General features: G+C 37.3%; 1 protein-coding gene across 1 annotated transcript in view; it reads right to left on the bottom strand.

The window, feature by feature from the left end:
* tweek (transmembrane protein KIAA1109 homolog tweek) overlaps positions 1 to 15,784 on the bottom strand; it is an 843,591-nt gene that overhangs the window by 200,220 nt on the left and 627,587 nt on the right. The window contains 1 exon segment of the mRNA XM_068226772.1: positions 11,332 to 11,487. Within this exon segment, the coding sequence (XP_068082873.1) occupies positions 11,332 to 11,487 (156 nt within the window).

The following is a 15,784-nucleotide window of genomic DNA, read 5'->3' as shown; positions in this document are numbered from 1 at the left end:
CCGCGATGGCACTTAGTCACCTCTGGCACTGAGCCAACTCAATTAGAATTACATGGTGAATATTTTACTCTATTACAATTACAAATTATTTTTCAACAAGTTATCAGTACAAATTAAGTATGATATTTTGGAAATATCTACATGATTTTTTCCCATAATTTTTATTTTAGTCCAAGACTTCTAGCATTTCAAATAATTTGCCAATTACTTTATGAAAGAATTGGTTGTTACAATTCTCACTGCTAAACCAAAGTACATCTTCACATTTCCTGAAAGGATGTTCTACAGGGGCACTTGAAGGAACACCTGTGTTTAGTTTTAAGAACATTCCCAGCAATGTTGGATCCTGTAGTGTAAGTCTGATGTCTTTAGAAATACTGGAAAGTAGCTCATCCAGCACTGGTGAAGCCAAGTGGTTCTGCCATTTAGAACTGAAAAGTTATCTTCATCATTACTTCATTTTTTTCCATTTCTGATTCCATGCAATGCTTATCGATTACTGGAATGTAACTATTACAAGTAAAAATGGCTAAAAGGGTATTCGTTACAAGTAATTTAATTACTTTTAATGAATTACTTCTAAACTCTGATGGTAATTTACAGATAGATAATGTTGACATTACCAGGGAACCTTTTGTAATGCATGATTTAGTTTAGCCACAAGACAAGTAAAAATGGCTAAAAGGGTATTCGTTACAAGTAATTTAATTACTTTTAATGAATTACTTCTAAACTCTGATGGTAATTTACAGATAGATAATGTTGACATTACCAGGGAACCTTTTGTAATGCATGATGTAGTTTAGCCACAAGACAGAATTCAATTCTAGACCATTAACTATGCTCACAAAATCTGACTTATGTACGACCTTGGTCTTCCCTGAATATTAAGAGAAATGCTGAGGCAGTACAGAGGTGATTCTTTCTTTGTACTTTCTCTTAAAACAATTATCACCACTAATATTGTGGAACCACAAATACACCACTGTGGGTGGGAGTGGTAGAGTACATTCAGGATATCCCCAGCCTCTCATAAAAGGCAACTGAAAGAGGACCCATGAGCTTTCATCTTGGAAGCATGGGTTGGTAACCACAGGCTCCCCCAGCTGAGTGACATTGCTTCCAATTACTTGATTTGTGGCAGGCTCCTCGACATCATAATTCCTATCCAATCTCCCCTGGTTAACTCTTGCTCCTTTCCAATTATGGTGATGGAGATGATTTTTTTTTTTTTTTTTTAATACAATTGGCTTTACGTTGTACAAATACAGGCAGGTCTTGTGGCGACGATGGGAGAGGAAAGGCCTGGGAGTTGGAGGAGGTGACTGTAGCCTTAATTAAGGTACAGCTCCAGTATTTGCCTGGTGTGAAAATGGGAAACCACAGAAAACCATCTTCAGCTCCGCCGACAGTGGGATTCGAACCCACTATCTGCCAGACGCAAGGTCACAGACGCGCGCCCCTGACTGCTCAGCCAACTCCCCTGGTAGGAGATACCTGATGTGGAAGCGATTATAATGGGCAACTTCAATGTACAAGTGGAAAAAGACAAGAAAAGGAAGAAGTAATTGAACCACATAGATATGGGAGCAGGAATGAAGGAGAGAAACTAGTCAAATTTTCTGAGAGGTAAGGAAAAATTGTGGGCAACACATGGTTTCACATGAAAAACAGTAGGGAAAATTACAAGATATGGTTGGGGTGATAGAAGAATAAAATCAGTAATTGCCATAAGACCTATCTGTGTCGGTGCGACGTAAAGCCCCCCCCCCCCCCCCCTAAAAATCAGTAATTGATTACTTTCTGTTGAAAACAACAAATCACAGACAGTTGATGGATATAACAGTTTTACCAGGAGATCACAGAGTTATGATAGCAAAAAGGAGAGTGGGGGGGAAGAGAGTGACTGTGGTAAAATGTCGACAAGATTGAAGAAAAAAGGAGACACCATGATCGAATAAGAAGGTGAGAGAAGCAGGAAAAGGAAAGAAGAAAGCATGGCAAGATTGGAACAGAGATAAAAAAGAAAGCAAAAGGAAGGAAGGTGATAATAAAAAAAACAAATGTAATAAAAAGGTAAGAGATAAAAAGTTGGGAAGAATTTACACAAAAGATGGAAATGGAAGGAACTGGCAGTAAAAGTATGCTGTATGGAATTATACGAAGTAATAGGAAAGAAAGAGTTTATACACAGCTGATGAAGGAGGAAGGTGGAGAGGTTGATCACACATCTAGAAGAAATAAAGAAAATGGAAGAATATTTTGATAAGCTGCTAAATGTGAGAAATTGTGCAGAGGAGATGGTAGTAACATGGTGTAATGACTCCACAGTAATGTTTGAGTTGGAATTAGCAATTCATATCATGAAAATGGAGAAGGCACCAGGGATGAATGAAATTAGTGTGGAAATGACAAAGGCTGTTGGACCTGTTGGACTACAATGGGTGCAGACTGTTAAAGTGCATATGGAAACAGAAACATGTGGCAGAAGTCATGCCTCTAGACAATTATTTGTCTGGATATGATTGCACTAATGCCTCAGCTACCCACATTACCAAACGCATTATCCTTCCTATGGCAGTTAGGTTCTGTGATCCGCACACGAGGCTCACTTAACTTTTATGTTATAAAATTTCTTCCACTATCTACCTGAAGTAGTTGTTCTATTCAACTTGCATGTGTTCATACTTTAACTACTTTAACAAAACATACAAGGAAACTCTGTATGACTCAAATAAAAGGAACACTGCCAACTGTACAATAATGACCACATTCGAGGTAAAGACAAATATCTGGACTAAAAGACCTACCTTAACACAACAGTAAATAACTACAAACTCCAGACAAAAACAATCTCAATGATTATCTACTGACTTCACTAAAACTTCTTATGAGATTAGCCATTAAAACTGCAGAGAAGGGAAAACAAGATAACATATGGTAACTCCCCTAATGCTACACCAATTCAGGTGAGAGATTATATAGCTTATTTCTTCACATACTAGACTCACAATCAATCACATTTATTACAGAGATATGTGAGAATACAGAATTCATAAACCATGCTAAATGCAATTCTTTAATTATTTAATTAAGTACGGTAGTTCATTTAATACCAAACAACACTTTTGACTGCTCTACAAGGTTAATCTATTCTCTAGCCAATAGCTACATCATACTCTTACTAGGACATGCATTTAAAATCTCATATATATTATATAAAAATAACTGCAAATAATATTTTACATTTCACAAAGCCTAATAATTCTAATAGCAGAATTTTCAAGTTATGCAATCAGTTAACTTACAATCTTAAGACATCGTAGTGCAAAATTTCAAGAAACTACACAGCTTATATCTAATTCTTCAAAATAATCTATTTTGTAAGTGAACAAAATCTGAGACTGCTTGTTAAGAATATAAAGTAAAAATAAGGTGTGCTGAAAGTGTTAATAACTACACATAAGGGGTTTCACACATTTCAATCGCTTAGTAGGTAATTTTAAAGAAATACATATTTTTCTGAAGATGATAATTATTTATATGAAATTAGTATTCATTTCAAATAAATCCACATTACTGTAAAATCTATAGAATTTAAATTAAAAAGGGTCATTAAAACCTGGAACCAAATTTGATCCCTATTAAGGTAATGTTTAACATCTCCTTAATCTAGACCTCAAATCCCGTATGATAAAATTTAAAACTATACTGAAACAAGCTACACAAGTAAGTAAGGAATCTTAGAATATGAGATCCTGATACAGAACTCTCATTCATATCATTACAATCATTATTCATTATTTTATGTCTATAAATAAACATGAAGGAGCCAGTTTGAAATGTTGTATGATGTTCTTTGTAAAATCATGCACTGACAACAAAGAGCAAATTAAAAGTACTCAAAAATGTAAAAAGAATCATGGGTTGGGAACAAACTTTGTACAAGAATATTAATTTTATGACCTCAAGTAAACTCTACCGTGTCTTTCAGGCCTAAAATATCCTCATTTTAAAAGGTTGTGCTTTAAGATCATAATTAATTGCAAACTTTATAAATTAGTGAAGGCTGAATCTTACAAATATAAAATATTCTTCAGGTCCTACCATACAAGTATTTGTAAATATCATCAATATTAATTATTAATTTTCTAAACATAAAAAGCTTTCTTAAGATTATCCCCTTAAGAGAGCTCTTGCAATCAAGGAACCAAGGAGAAGAACATGGTGATATACAGCCGAAAATGCCTTGAAAATAGAAACTGCATGCCAGTGACAGAGACATCTGACCATAGGGAGTACTCTCTAAGATTAGAAGAGCCGACCCTGAGAGATACTTGCGAGTGTCCATTGTGGGCACACACACGGCCAGGAAAGGAGGAAAAAGCTTTTTATTTTCTTAAGTACAATAAAATCTGTCCTCCATCCATCACTTTTTTTTCAGACACACCAGTGCAACCATAAGACAAAAAGCAAGTACTTCATGAAGAATTTCCTATTAAATTGATCAGATGATGAAGCAGCAATACAGAATTTTTCACCATATCAGTAACAGGAAAACATTTCATTTCTGAATACTGTTTCCCTTAAAATATAGAGACTTCTATGAACAGCACTAACAAAACTGTTCAAATGAATTTTCTCATAGGAAAGGTAGTATGAAAATAATTGGCAAAATTTACAAGCAACAAGCATGACCTAAAGCATTATCTAAGTCTGAATTGTAGCAATCTTATATGATAGTTAAAGCGGATAGTATCAGAGGAGTGGATATTTTACAGTTCAAAACAGATATGACTGATAACTAATGCCATATCCTCTTCCGACCCAATGTCCACATATGTGGACAAATATGTTTTATTCTCCGACTAACAATGAAATTCGAATTTCCCTCCAATTTTACTTTGAGTGTGTTCTCAAAGGATCTCTCTTTAAACTTCACTGTTTTTCAAAATTCTATAACCTCCTTGGTAGCACTCAGCAAGTTGGCGGGAAGTGAAGACATGGATACATTACAGGACAGCCGACTTACAGGTAAATACTTGTTAATACTTCATTTACGGGCTTGTCTGATAAACTCTTTCAGTTAGTTTCTGGTAATCGAAGACCCGAACTGACGAATAATGCAAATGTATTATTATTTTTATTTGGTGTCGACTGTGTGTGCATGCAAATTATTTTGTCCACACATGTGGATATTTGGTCTTAACAACAATAGCTGGGTAAGACTATTTGTCCACGCATGTGGACATTTGGTCTTACCAACAATAAGTTGCTCAAGGTAATGTAGGGACCCTGTTGCCATGGTACCTAATTTAACTAAATCTACATTAATCTAGAACACACAGGGGAAACTCTCATAAATCATCATACTTATTTAGTTACACAATCAATTTGTTTCTAGGTTTGCCAGTCATCTTCCTCTAGCCATAGATGTTAAAGACGTGAAAAAAAGCCGAAATCCTGGCTGCAATGAAAAAAAGCCGCATTCTCTGCATAACATGCAAAGTCTACTTGTGCCGTCTTAAGGACAGGAATTGTTTTGTGCATTTCCACAGATAAAGGGGAAGAAAACTTACAGTCTGTTACTGAAATAATGTAAATGTGTGTTTCTCTTAAGTGTTCATGTCAGCTGATTCAAAATATACAATACATTTACAATTTATTTAAGTTGACTCCACTCTTTATTGAAGTTAACCCATTATCATACTTGAAATATTAGTGGATTTCACCATTTATTCACAAAAGTGAACATGATGCATAGACATAATGCAGACCTAATGTCCACATTTGTGGACAAATTATATTAGAAACGTCTGAAGTTAAAAAATATAAACACTGGTACATATTGTTCATTTAGGAATATAAGAGCTCAGAAATGTTGATTTCATCATAGTTGTCCACTTGCGTGGGCGTTGGGTCTGAAGAGGATATAAATATTTTAGGACTAGTTTTAACCACAGCTTCTTATGCATGGAATTTGTGTACATTCATAGAATAGATGAGCACTGGCAATTATACTGCAAAGTGTGCAATAGTTTTTTGACTATTGGTAGAAGATGCAAACATAATCTCCGCAGGGAGGGAGACTTAATAGTTACAGTGAAACTAGGAATACCATATTGGTTCTGTACTGACTTTGAATTCCATTCACATTTTATTGATTATGTGAAGTCACAATACTTCAGGAAATAACACAGCAATGTAATTTAAGAACCAGCTCTCAAGAGTGACATCAGCACTCCATGTGAATGCTGCGTGAAGTCTACTTTTATGAGCTGTGGAGGTGGAATGCATAAAGGATGTTATTTCTTAAACATTTCTTAATGGATAGTAATCACCAAAGATACGTACTGCAGCCTGTATAATGGATCATTATTAAATTTTCTTGCTTAATGTGTGGTCCATTTTCATAAGTCTCTCTGATATTCATTCATAAGCTTAACGGTTTGATAAACCATAAAAGAAAGTGAACATAAAAAGTGCACATTGTGAGTTATCTATTAAAGATAAGCATATGTTGTTGAAGACTTTTTCATAGATTTCATCCAGAGCTACAAATGTTGCCCATATAATTTTGAGGTACAGTATCTGTAATAGTTTAGGCAGTGTATTCACTATTAAGGCTTTCAGATACACAATTTTGCTGACATACTCAAGTTTTATTTAAATTTCTTGTGCCTTGGACAAGCTAGCATAATTATATGTATACAGCCTATAATAATCTGTAAGAAGCTTTCTAACAGTGAAATTAACTAACCAAGTTCTTTTATCTGTGGATGAAAATGTTGCACTGGCATTCTGGAAGAAAAATTGATTATGTGGGATATATTATCATTATTATTATTATTATTATTATTATTATTATTATTATTATTATTTACATGAAATGTTACTACAGGATTACCTTGTTTTAATAATTGCACGTACCGAGCTCGATAGCTGCAGTCGCTTAAGTGCGGCCAGTATCCAGTATTCGGGAGATAGTAGGTTCGAACCCCACTGTCGGTAGCCCTGAAAATGGTTTTCCGTGGTTTCCCATTTTCACACCAGGCAAATGCTGGGGCTGTACCTTAATTAAGGCCACGGCCGCTTCCTTCCCACCCCCAGCCCTTCCCTGTCCCATCGTCGCCATAAGACCTACCTGTGTCGGCGCGACGTAAAGCAACTAGCAAAAAAAATAAAAAATAATTGCACGTTGTTAGGAATTATAACTGAAGAGAGTATGTCATAATATTTTACATAAATATTCTTTCCATAGACAGGGTATTATTATTATTATTATTATTATTATTATTATTATTATTATTATTATTATTATTATTATTATTATTATTATTATTATTATTATTATAGTGGTGTTTTGGTGATCCTGAATATTACTAATGAAAATATATTAAATTGTCAAATTCCAATGTGGTGCACACTAGAGGCATTGTTAGTGTAGGCACATTCTATGGAATTACTAATGCCACATCCCTGACTTTAAAAAAATTCTAATTCTTTATATCCGAAAGATAAAAAACAGCTACTAGAAGAGGTTTCTTCTTGCTATTGACATCATAGACTTTCCCTGCACCTAGATCTTATATCTGGGATATTAACACCTCTCCCCTGTGATCTGCATTTCTCCTCCTGTGCCTTTCTCCAATAGGGTGGACAGGAGGAGGAGGAGGAGGAGGAGGAGGAGGAGGAGGAGGAGGAGGAGGAGGAGGAGGAGGAGGAGGAGGAGGAGGAGAAAGTTGTTTTGCAGATCCACTGCACCTGCGTGCTCCTCTTCCATTATTCGAGTGTCAGAATTTGTGGTATCCTACAGCCGATAATTTCAAGAGTCTGCGCTTTAGGATCTCAGCTGATGTAATATTTGGGTTTAAGAGAAAAGTTACCTCTGCTCCAAACAGTGTTGACACAGCATGCATTCTTTATGCAACTTTTCACAGTTCATAAATTTTCAGGTCAAAATTGTTCCATATTGGATTTATAACTTTTAAGGGTATGTGTGTTACTGGTTGTAAAGGAGATGCTCTCACCATTTTCCCTTGTGTGTGTCAGAGAAAGAGAGAGGGGGTGGTTGTTGCTCGTGCGAGTGGGCATTCACTAAAAAATGACCACGCCCAATTTTGTTTAATTGCATGTGTAGCTGGTACCCTCTCTCTGTACCAGTGTTGTTATAATTTGGAGGTGGGCTGTCATCATCCCCTAGTGTCAATGTGAGTAAGAGTTCTCTCAGAACTCTTATAGTAAACTGGTCACCCTTCCACCAAGATGGCTGCCAATGTTGCTAAGTCCAATGCCTTGTGATTACTGTATTTCATAAGGATAATTTAGAAGAGTTGCCCCTGTCTTGGTTGTCTACTTACTTCCAGTGCATTGTGATGAGACTGGTTACCAGTTGAAAGGCCAGCGTCATCAGGTCTGATGAGATACAGTATCTGTGGTGGTATAATTTGGAGTTCTAGTAGACCTAGGTGCAAGGACTGGTCGCAGAGTTCAATACATCTCTAGTTTCACAATAGGGCACCAGAAGACATGATGGGAAGGCAAATGACATTCTGGAAATGATTTGTTGATACAGTGTTCATGCGACAGAAAGATTTCCTCCAGCCCCAACAACTATTGGTACCATCACTGTGTATCCTTCATATGCGCGCATCTTCTACGTTACTGTTGCAAGACACCCTCGTATAAGACTTTATTTTTTACAATTGGCTTTACGTTGTGCCGACACAGGTCTTATGGCGATGATAGGATAGGAAATGGATAGGAATGGGAAGGAAGCAGCAGTGGTCTTAATTAAGGTACAGCCCCAGCATTTGCCTGTATCTTCATTAAAAAAATGAATGTGTCTCCTATGAAAACTGTCTGTTATGAAAATAATGAACTATAGTTCAAATACAAAACCAAATGACCCATTCAGGCTAAATACAGCACTGATTAATTCTCATTTAACATGTCATGATGATGATGATGATGATGATGATGATGATGATGACGCTTGTTGTTTTAAGGGGCCTAACACTTAGGTCATCATCCCCTAATGGTACTAAATGAGACAAAATGCAATGACAATTTAGAAGTCCAAAATTCATCCACTGACCAGAATTCAAAACATGATGATGAAGAATGAATTGATGAATATGAATTTAAAACAGTCAGTGGATCCGACCCGCAATGCCTCGCTTTTCCAGAAACTATATTAAAACAAGAGTATTACTAACCAAGGGACTGCTTCCAAAGCACAATCCTGAATCGATGATGCTTGTTGTCTAAAGGTGTTCAAAATCCAGATCAACGGCCCCTCATAATGGTACTTATTGCTAGTAAAGTAGAACCATGGCATTTCTAAAGTTGCGGTACTACCCAAAAGTAGCGTAAACTCACGGTGTTCGAAACAGTATGGTACTACTCACAAGTATTGTACGTCACACAGGTTACGCAGACCTATAGCGTTTCTCACATAATGGCACCATTCGTAGGCAATGCAAACTCATTGTGTTCCTCACACAGGTGTACTAACCTGTGGTTATCACTCATAGTGCTACTAATCACAGGCAATGCCCAGACCCATGGTGTTTCTCACATAATGGTAAAAATCACAAGCAACGTAAGTCTGTGATGTTCTGCATATAGTGTTACTAATCACAGGTACTGGAAAACCACAGTGAACTGCTCTCTGCTGCTACTAATCATAAACCTATTGTGTACCTAACAGTGTTACTACTCTCCAGTAAAGGTGACCAATGATGTTCCCTGCATGATGGCACTAATCACAAGTAGTTTCATGGTTCTAATTCAATCATCCCTTGGTTGCCCCTTTTAGTCACCTCTTACGACAGGCAGGGGACACCATGGGTGTATTCTTCATCTGAGTCCCCCACCCACAGAGGGTTTTAACATGCCATAATTGTCATGCTGAAGCTTTTGTCAAAGTGATACAAAACCAGAAAATATTTCTCCAGTCACACACCACCATTGTAGATTGCCGTGCGATGAATGAACGAATGAATATTTATAACACAGATTGGTCAGGACGATCAAGTCAATTTGGGAGATGAAAGGCTTTATCAAAGTCAACAGTACTAGAACACTGCTCGCTCATATATATATATATATATATTTTTTTTTTTTTTGGCTATTTGTTTTACATCACACTGACACAGATAGGTCTTATGGTGATGATAGGATAGAAAAGGCCTAGCAATGGGAAGGAAGGGGCCTTGGCCTTAAGGTACAGCCCCAGCATTTGCCTGGTGTGAAAATGGGAAACCACGGAAAACCATCTTCAGGGCTGCCAACAGTGCAGTTCGAACCCACTATCTCCTGGATGCAAGCTCACAGCTGCGCGCCCCTAACCGCACAGCCAACTCGCCTGGTATATTATTCTTTTAAACCTAAAACTGCCATTACATCTAATTTATATACCGTACATAAAGATTTGATGGAAGATGTAACTGAAGCACAAAGGATGATCATCATCAACATCATCATTTTACACCTATTCTAACAACTGATAACCTTATGCTTAAGAGTTATAGTTTTGCCCTTCAGGAAATTCCTAATGTGTTACAAGTCATCGACACTGTGCTGTAACATTTAAACACCCTTATCAGCCAGGGGCATTCTAGAAGTGTTGTAGTAGACTGTGTAGAGAAGTTAGTTTCTATGGTAATTATGATTATCAATGTGTTGATTACTTTGTTCAGTCAATTTCAATTACCCTTTTCACAGGTTGAATGAATGAATAAATGAATAAATAAATAAATTAATTAATTAATTAGTAAATGACAGTATATATTTATGCAGTTTTCTGTCATCTGTGTTCAATAATCTTGATAATAACTAGGTGTTCTATTAAATATCTATCAGTTTTAAGAACTGCCAGTGAGCCAGAAATTGATCCTGAAAAGATAATCTTACAGCTTATAAATCTCATGTTTATTCCGTATTGGCTCAACACAACTAAGGTTAAGTACAAGAGTCAATCAAACTGTGTTAATGAACCAGTCTCTCATATTATCAAAAGCATCAGTATGAACCTCACAGAACTGCCACTTTATGCTTATTTTATATAGATATGTACATATATTACATTATGCTTAAGCACCAATTCAAATACAGAAGATAGTACTAGAGAGTCTTACAAACATTAAGAAGAAATTCATTCACCACTGACTGTAACTTGTATTTTCAAAATAATAAATCAGGACGTTTAATTAAAATGTTAAGATACTATGCCTATGTTTATCACATTACCTTTACAGTTGATGGTTATATATTTTCAAATTGTATATGTAAGCAAACAGTATAAACAATCAATTGACTGCACTTTACCTGCAAATATTGTGGGTGTCGCTGAAGGTGACCCGTGGACCACCCAAACCTCGCACGCGTAGAGATGCTGAACGTGATGGACCTGAACGTGGAGAACTCTCGAAGCTTGCCGAGTTACCATTGGAGTTCACGCTGGCACCGCCAACATCATCAGGGCTGTGTGAAATTAGGTTAGTGGGATTCACACTCAACCCATGCACACACTCAAACTCACACTTTCTGACCAACTTATCATGTTTGCTGGCAAACGCAGTATATACTCAATTATACTTGCACAAGAATGTTTTCAAGATACATAAACATGAAACTGATATTCATTAAATTCCATTAATGCTTTCAGTGTGTTAAGTACACAACAAATTAGAATGACATACAGCAGTGCTAGGAAGGGTTTTGTAACTAGGTATTGTCTGTTGTCAACACTGTTTATGTGTAGGCACAACATGGCAGAGCCCTCTGCTAAATCATGCAATTTACAGCGGCATGTAACTGTGGTCGCATGCCTAAAATACAGATACATTTAACTAGTATCCATAGAAATATTTTCCATTGGCTCATGAGTATTTTGTGAAATATTCCAAATAGTATATTGTACAATTAAATAAGAATACGTTACTTTCATATACTTTTAAAGGTTGATGTGAACATGCCAAAACAGTAGCAATATTCTGTAAATCTACGGCAGGACAGAAAATCCGAAACTATGAGTATAAGAAAGGAACAAACAAGTGTCAAATCAAGTCAGAGAGAGAGGGGGGGGGGTATAAGAAGAAATAAATCAGAGGACCGACTCTATGTCGTCCTGTTAGGTGTCGCGGGCGCGCACCTCTCCCCCCCACCGCACCTCTCACTTCAAAGGGAAATCAGGGATTGTTTAAAAGAGTACTATAGACTGAACCTTCATGTTTCCACGTTAAAACACTGTTTAACAGCTGCTGATTTAAATGGTAGATGACCCTAAAGAAAACCATGGATCACTCCAGAAGATAGAAAGGCCAGGTTAGAGTTTGCAAAGAAGTATGTCACATGGAAGAGTGGTAAATATTGGTTGATCTTATGGAGTGACAAAGGTAAGTTCAACCCCATCTCGTCTTGATGGTATCCGGTACCTATACAGTATATGTCGGCCAACAAACCACATAAACAATATACGATACCAAGTACTTACCATTAAACATGGAGGTGGTAGCATCATGATGTGGAGTGTTTTCCAAGTCGTACAGCTGGTCCACTCATATGAATAGAAGCGTTAATGGATCATTTTATCTATCGTGATATTCTAGAATGTTGCATGATACCACATGCAAGGAAAAATATGCCTCAAAATATTTTCCAAATGGCCATGTGAGGAATTTATTTTTGGAGAAGAAGTCAAAGTTCTGGATAGGTCAAGCCAAAGCCTTGATCTGAACCCCACTGAACACATCTGGGAAAAATTGGACTGCTGTGTACATGGCAGAAATTACTGAAACCAGGATCAGTTCTTTGCTGCTTTACAAAAGAAATGGACCGACTTTTCATGTGTACTTTTGCAAATGTTCATAGATTTTATGCTAAGAAGATTTGCTGCTGTTATCAGAACTCCTGGATATACAACTAAGTACTAAATTTGTATCTCAGCATCTGACAATGTTTTTATGTAATGATCCATGATCCATGAAATTCTAAGTTTATTTTATTATGAAAGATAATAATGTCCTACTACCTAATTTCATGCTTTTCAGAGATGCAGAAGTGGCAGAATTTTGTCCTGCAAGAGTTCTTTAATATGCATCTATCAATGCGAGGCCGACATATTTGAGCACCTTTAAATACCACTGAGCTGAGCTGGGATCGAACCCGCCAAGTTGAACTCGGAAGGCCAGTACTCTACCGCTGAGCTACCCAGCCTGGCATTTTTATGGAAACAGTTATGTTTAAATAAGAATAGTGTTTCATCGATCACAAATATACATATGTTTACAATGATAACATGTTTAGTAATTTAAACTTTTTTTATTTGAACAAATACCACCCACAAAATACTTCAGAGCATTACTGTAAACAGAAGAAGATAAAAATATCATATGAACAGAGAGAGACAGTTTGTTATGAATAGTGGTTTCTTTAGCTTAAAATTTGAAACTAAAATTGAGACAAAATACAGGCATCTCATCTTAAATGCATATGATGAAATGGCAAAATCCCAAAAGATCATCATGTGTATCAATACAGGTCATGAAAGCATGAATCTAAATATTCTTTCTCAAACTTATGTCATAATTACATAGCAATTTGACAAGAAAAAAAGAACTATTAGTTAAAATAATTATATAGTCAAAAAAGTATGTATTTTCTATTTCCACTATGGAAGTTGAATAACAAAATATAAAAAAGTTTAACAATAATGCTATTTGCTTTATGTCCCACTAACTACTTTTTAATGCTTTTTGCAGACTCTCAAGAGCCAGAATTTAGTCCTGCAGGAGTTCTTTTGCATGCCAGTAAATCTACTGACAAGAGGCTGACATATTTGAGCACCTTCCAATACCAATTGACTGAGCCAGGATTGAACTTGCCAAGTTGGAGTCAGAAGGCCAGAGCCTCAACCGTCTGAGCCAATTAGCCCGGCAAAAATGTTAGAGACAAGAGTTTGTTCAGGTGTACTATTAAACAAGTAACATAACATACTTTCAACATGTTTTACCAAGATATATTATATATTTATTTATGTCCAACCCTTGTCCAATTTCTCTATGGGTATGAAGTGGGATGAATCTTCGTAGCAAGATTTTACAACTGGATGCCCTTCCTGATGTCATCAGAGGAGTTAATGAGTGTGCCTTGTGCATGGCAAAAGCTGAACACAACACACAGAAGACATGCTTGTTAAAACGCTAGACACTGACCTTGAACACAGTTCGGCAGTTCCTCAATCCTACTCTGCTCATGGTTTGGGTTCATTACATGTTTTCGAGCAGTTTATATTTTGTTTCTTTGAAATGAATGATGTGATATGTGATAGGAAGGAAGAGGGGGAAATCAAGTGTTGGCACAAGACCTACTCCTGTCAAGTAGCACCAAGGGCTCTGTTCAAGGCTTTAAGTCCTCATCCGACGAACAAATCAATAGCGTCATATGCCGTAACTTCATAAGAATGCTGTGAAGAGGTTTGCAGTTGAATCTAGGCTTTTGGCATGCAATCTATACTCAGAGTCAACTCAAGTTCTAAGCGGTCCCTTTGATGTTATATATGTTGTATAAAAAAACGTTTACATTACCCACCAGGTTCAGGACGAGAACCGTGATGGATAAGCAGAAAGAGCAGATGTGCTCACCCACAGAAGGATATTTTCCTCAGTTGCCTATCGGTATAACATCAAAGGGACCACTGAGGACTTGAATTGCTGCCGACTATAGTGATTAGAAATTGTTTACCACCACCCCTCCTGCCCTGCCAGCCAACATTATATAGTGACTATTTTTTTCAACCAAAGGACTCGAACTGGCTAACCATGGTGTTGTCAGACCATGTAGACTTGACCAAAACCACCAAATTACGTTTAAAAGTTAGCTCACCTGGTGGCTGAGATCATTAAGGTTTCATGTGTTCATGGTCTGATATTGTGGTTAGCCAGTACGAGTCCTGTTAGTGGAAATAATTTTCACCATCAGAATGTTGGCTGGCAGGATGGTATACAATTTCTAATTACTAGATTGAGCGCTAAAAGCCAGGTTCAATTCCAAACCCCTCTGCAGTGTTCATGTGGAGTGAGGGCATACGACACTGTTGATTGTTATTCATTCGTCGGATAGGAACGTTAAGCCTTGAGCAGACACCTTGCTGTTATTCGACAGGAGACAGCTGTGTGCAAATATGGGGGTTCATTCTCTCCCTACTTCATTTTTATCATCATCGTCACACAGACCCAAACGCACAGGTCACCCTGCGTCAATTAGAACAACCTTCAGCAGGCCTCTCCGGAGGCCAAAAGACATTATATCACATCACTTCACAATTGCAGTTTCTTGAGAATACAGAGGCGTATTGTACAGGGAGAATAATTTAAGTACCGAGCTCGATAGCTGCAGTCGCTTAAGTGCGGCCAGTATCCAGTATTCGGGAGATAGTAGGTTCGAACCCCACTGTCGGCAGCCCTGAAGATGGTTTTCCGTGGTTTCCCATTTTCACACCAGGCAAATGCTGGGGCTGTACCTTAATTAAGGCCACGGCCACTTCCTTCCCACTCCTAGCCCTTTCCTGTTCCATCGTAGCTGCAAGACCTATCTGTGTCGGTGCAACGTAAAACAACTAGCGGTGCAACATAAAACAACTAGCAAAACAAAAACAAAAATTTAAATGTTCAGACTTCTTCTCGCATGCCGTGGGAAGTCCTGAGCGAGCGCCATATGGCTTCTGTCAACACAGTGAGATAAGAAGTGTTCACTGCAGCACGCATCTGTTTAGCACTCT

This window comes from Anabrus simplex, chromosome 1 (genome assembly GCF_040414725.1).
Source record: "Anabrus simplex isolate iqAnaSimp1 chromosome 1, ASM4041472v1, whole genome shotgun sequence".
Classification (NCBI taxonomy): Eukaryota; Metazoa; Arthropoda; class Insecta; order Orthoptera; family Tettigoniidae; genus Anabrus; species Anabrus simplex.
The sequence above is the reverse complement of the archived record's forward strand: the minus strand, read 5'-3'. Positions and strand labels throughout refer to the sequence as shown.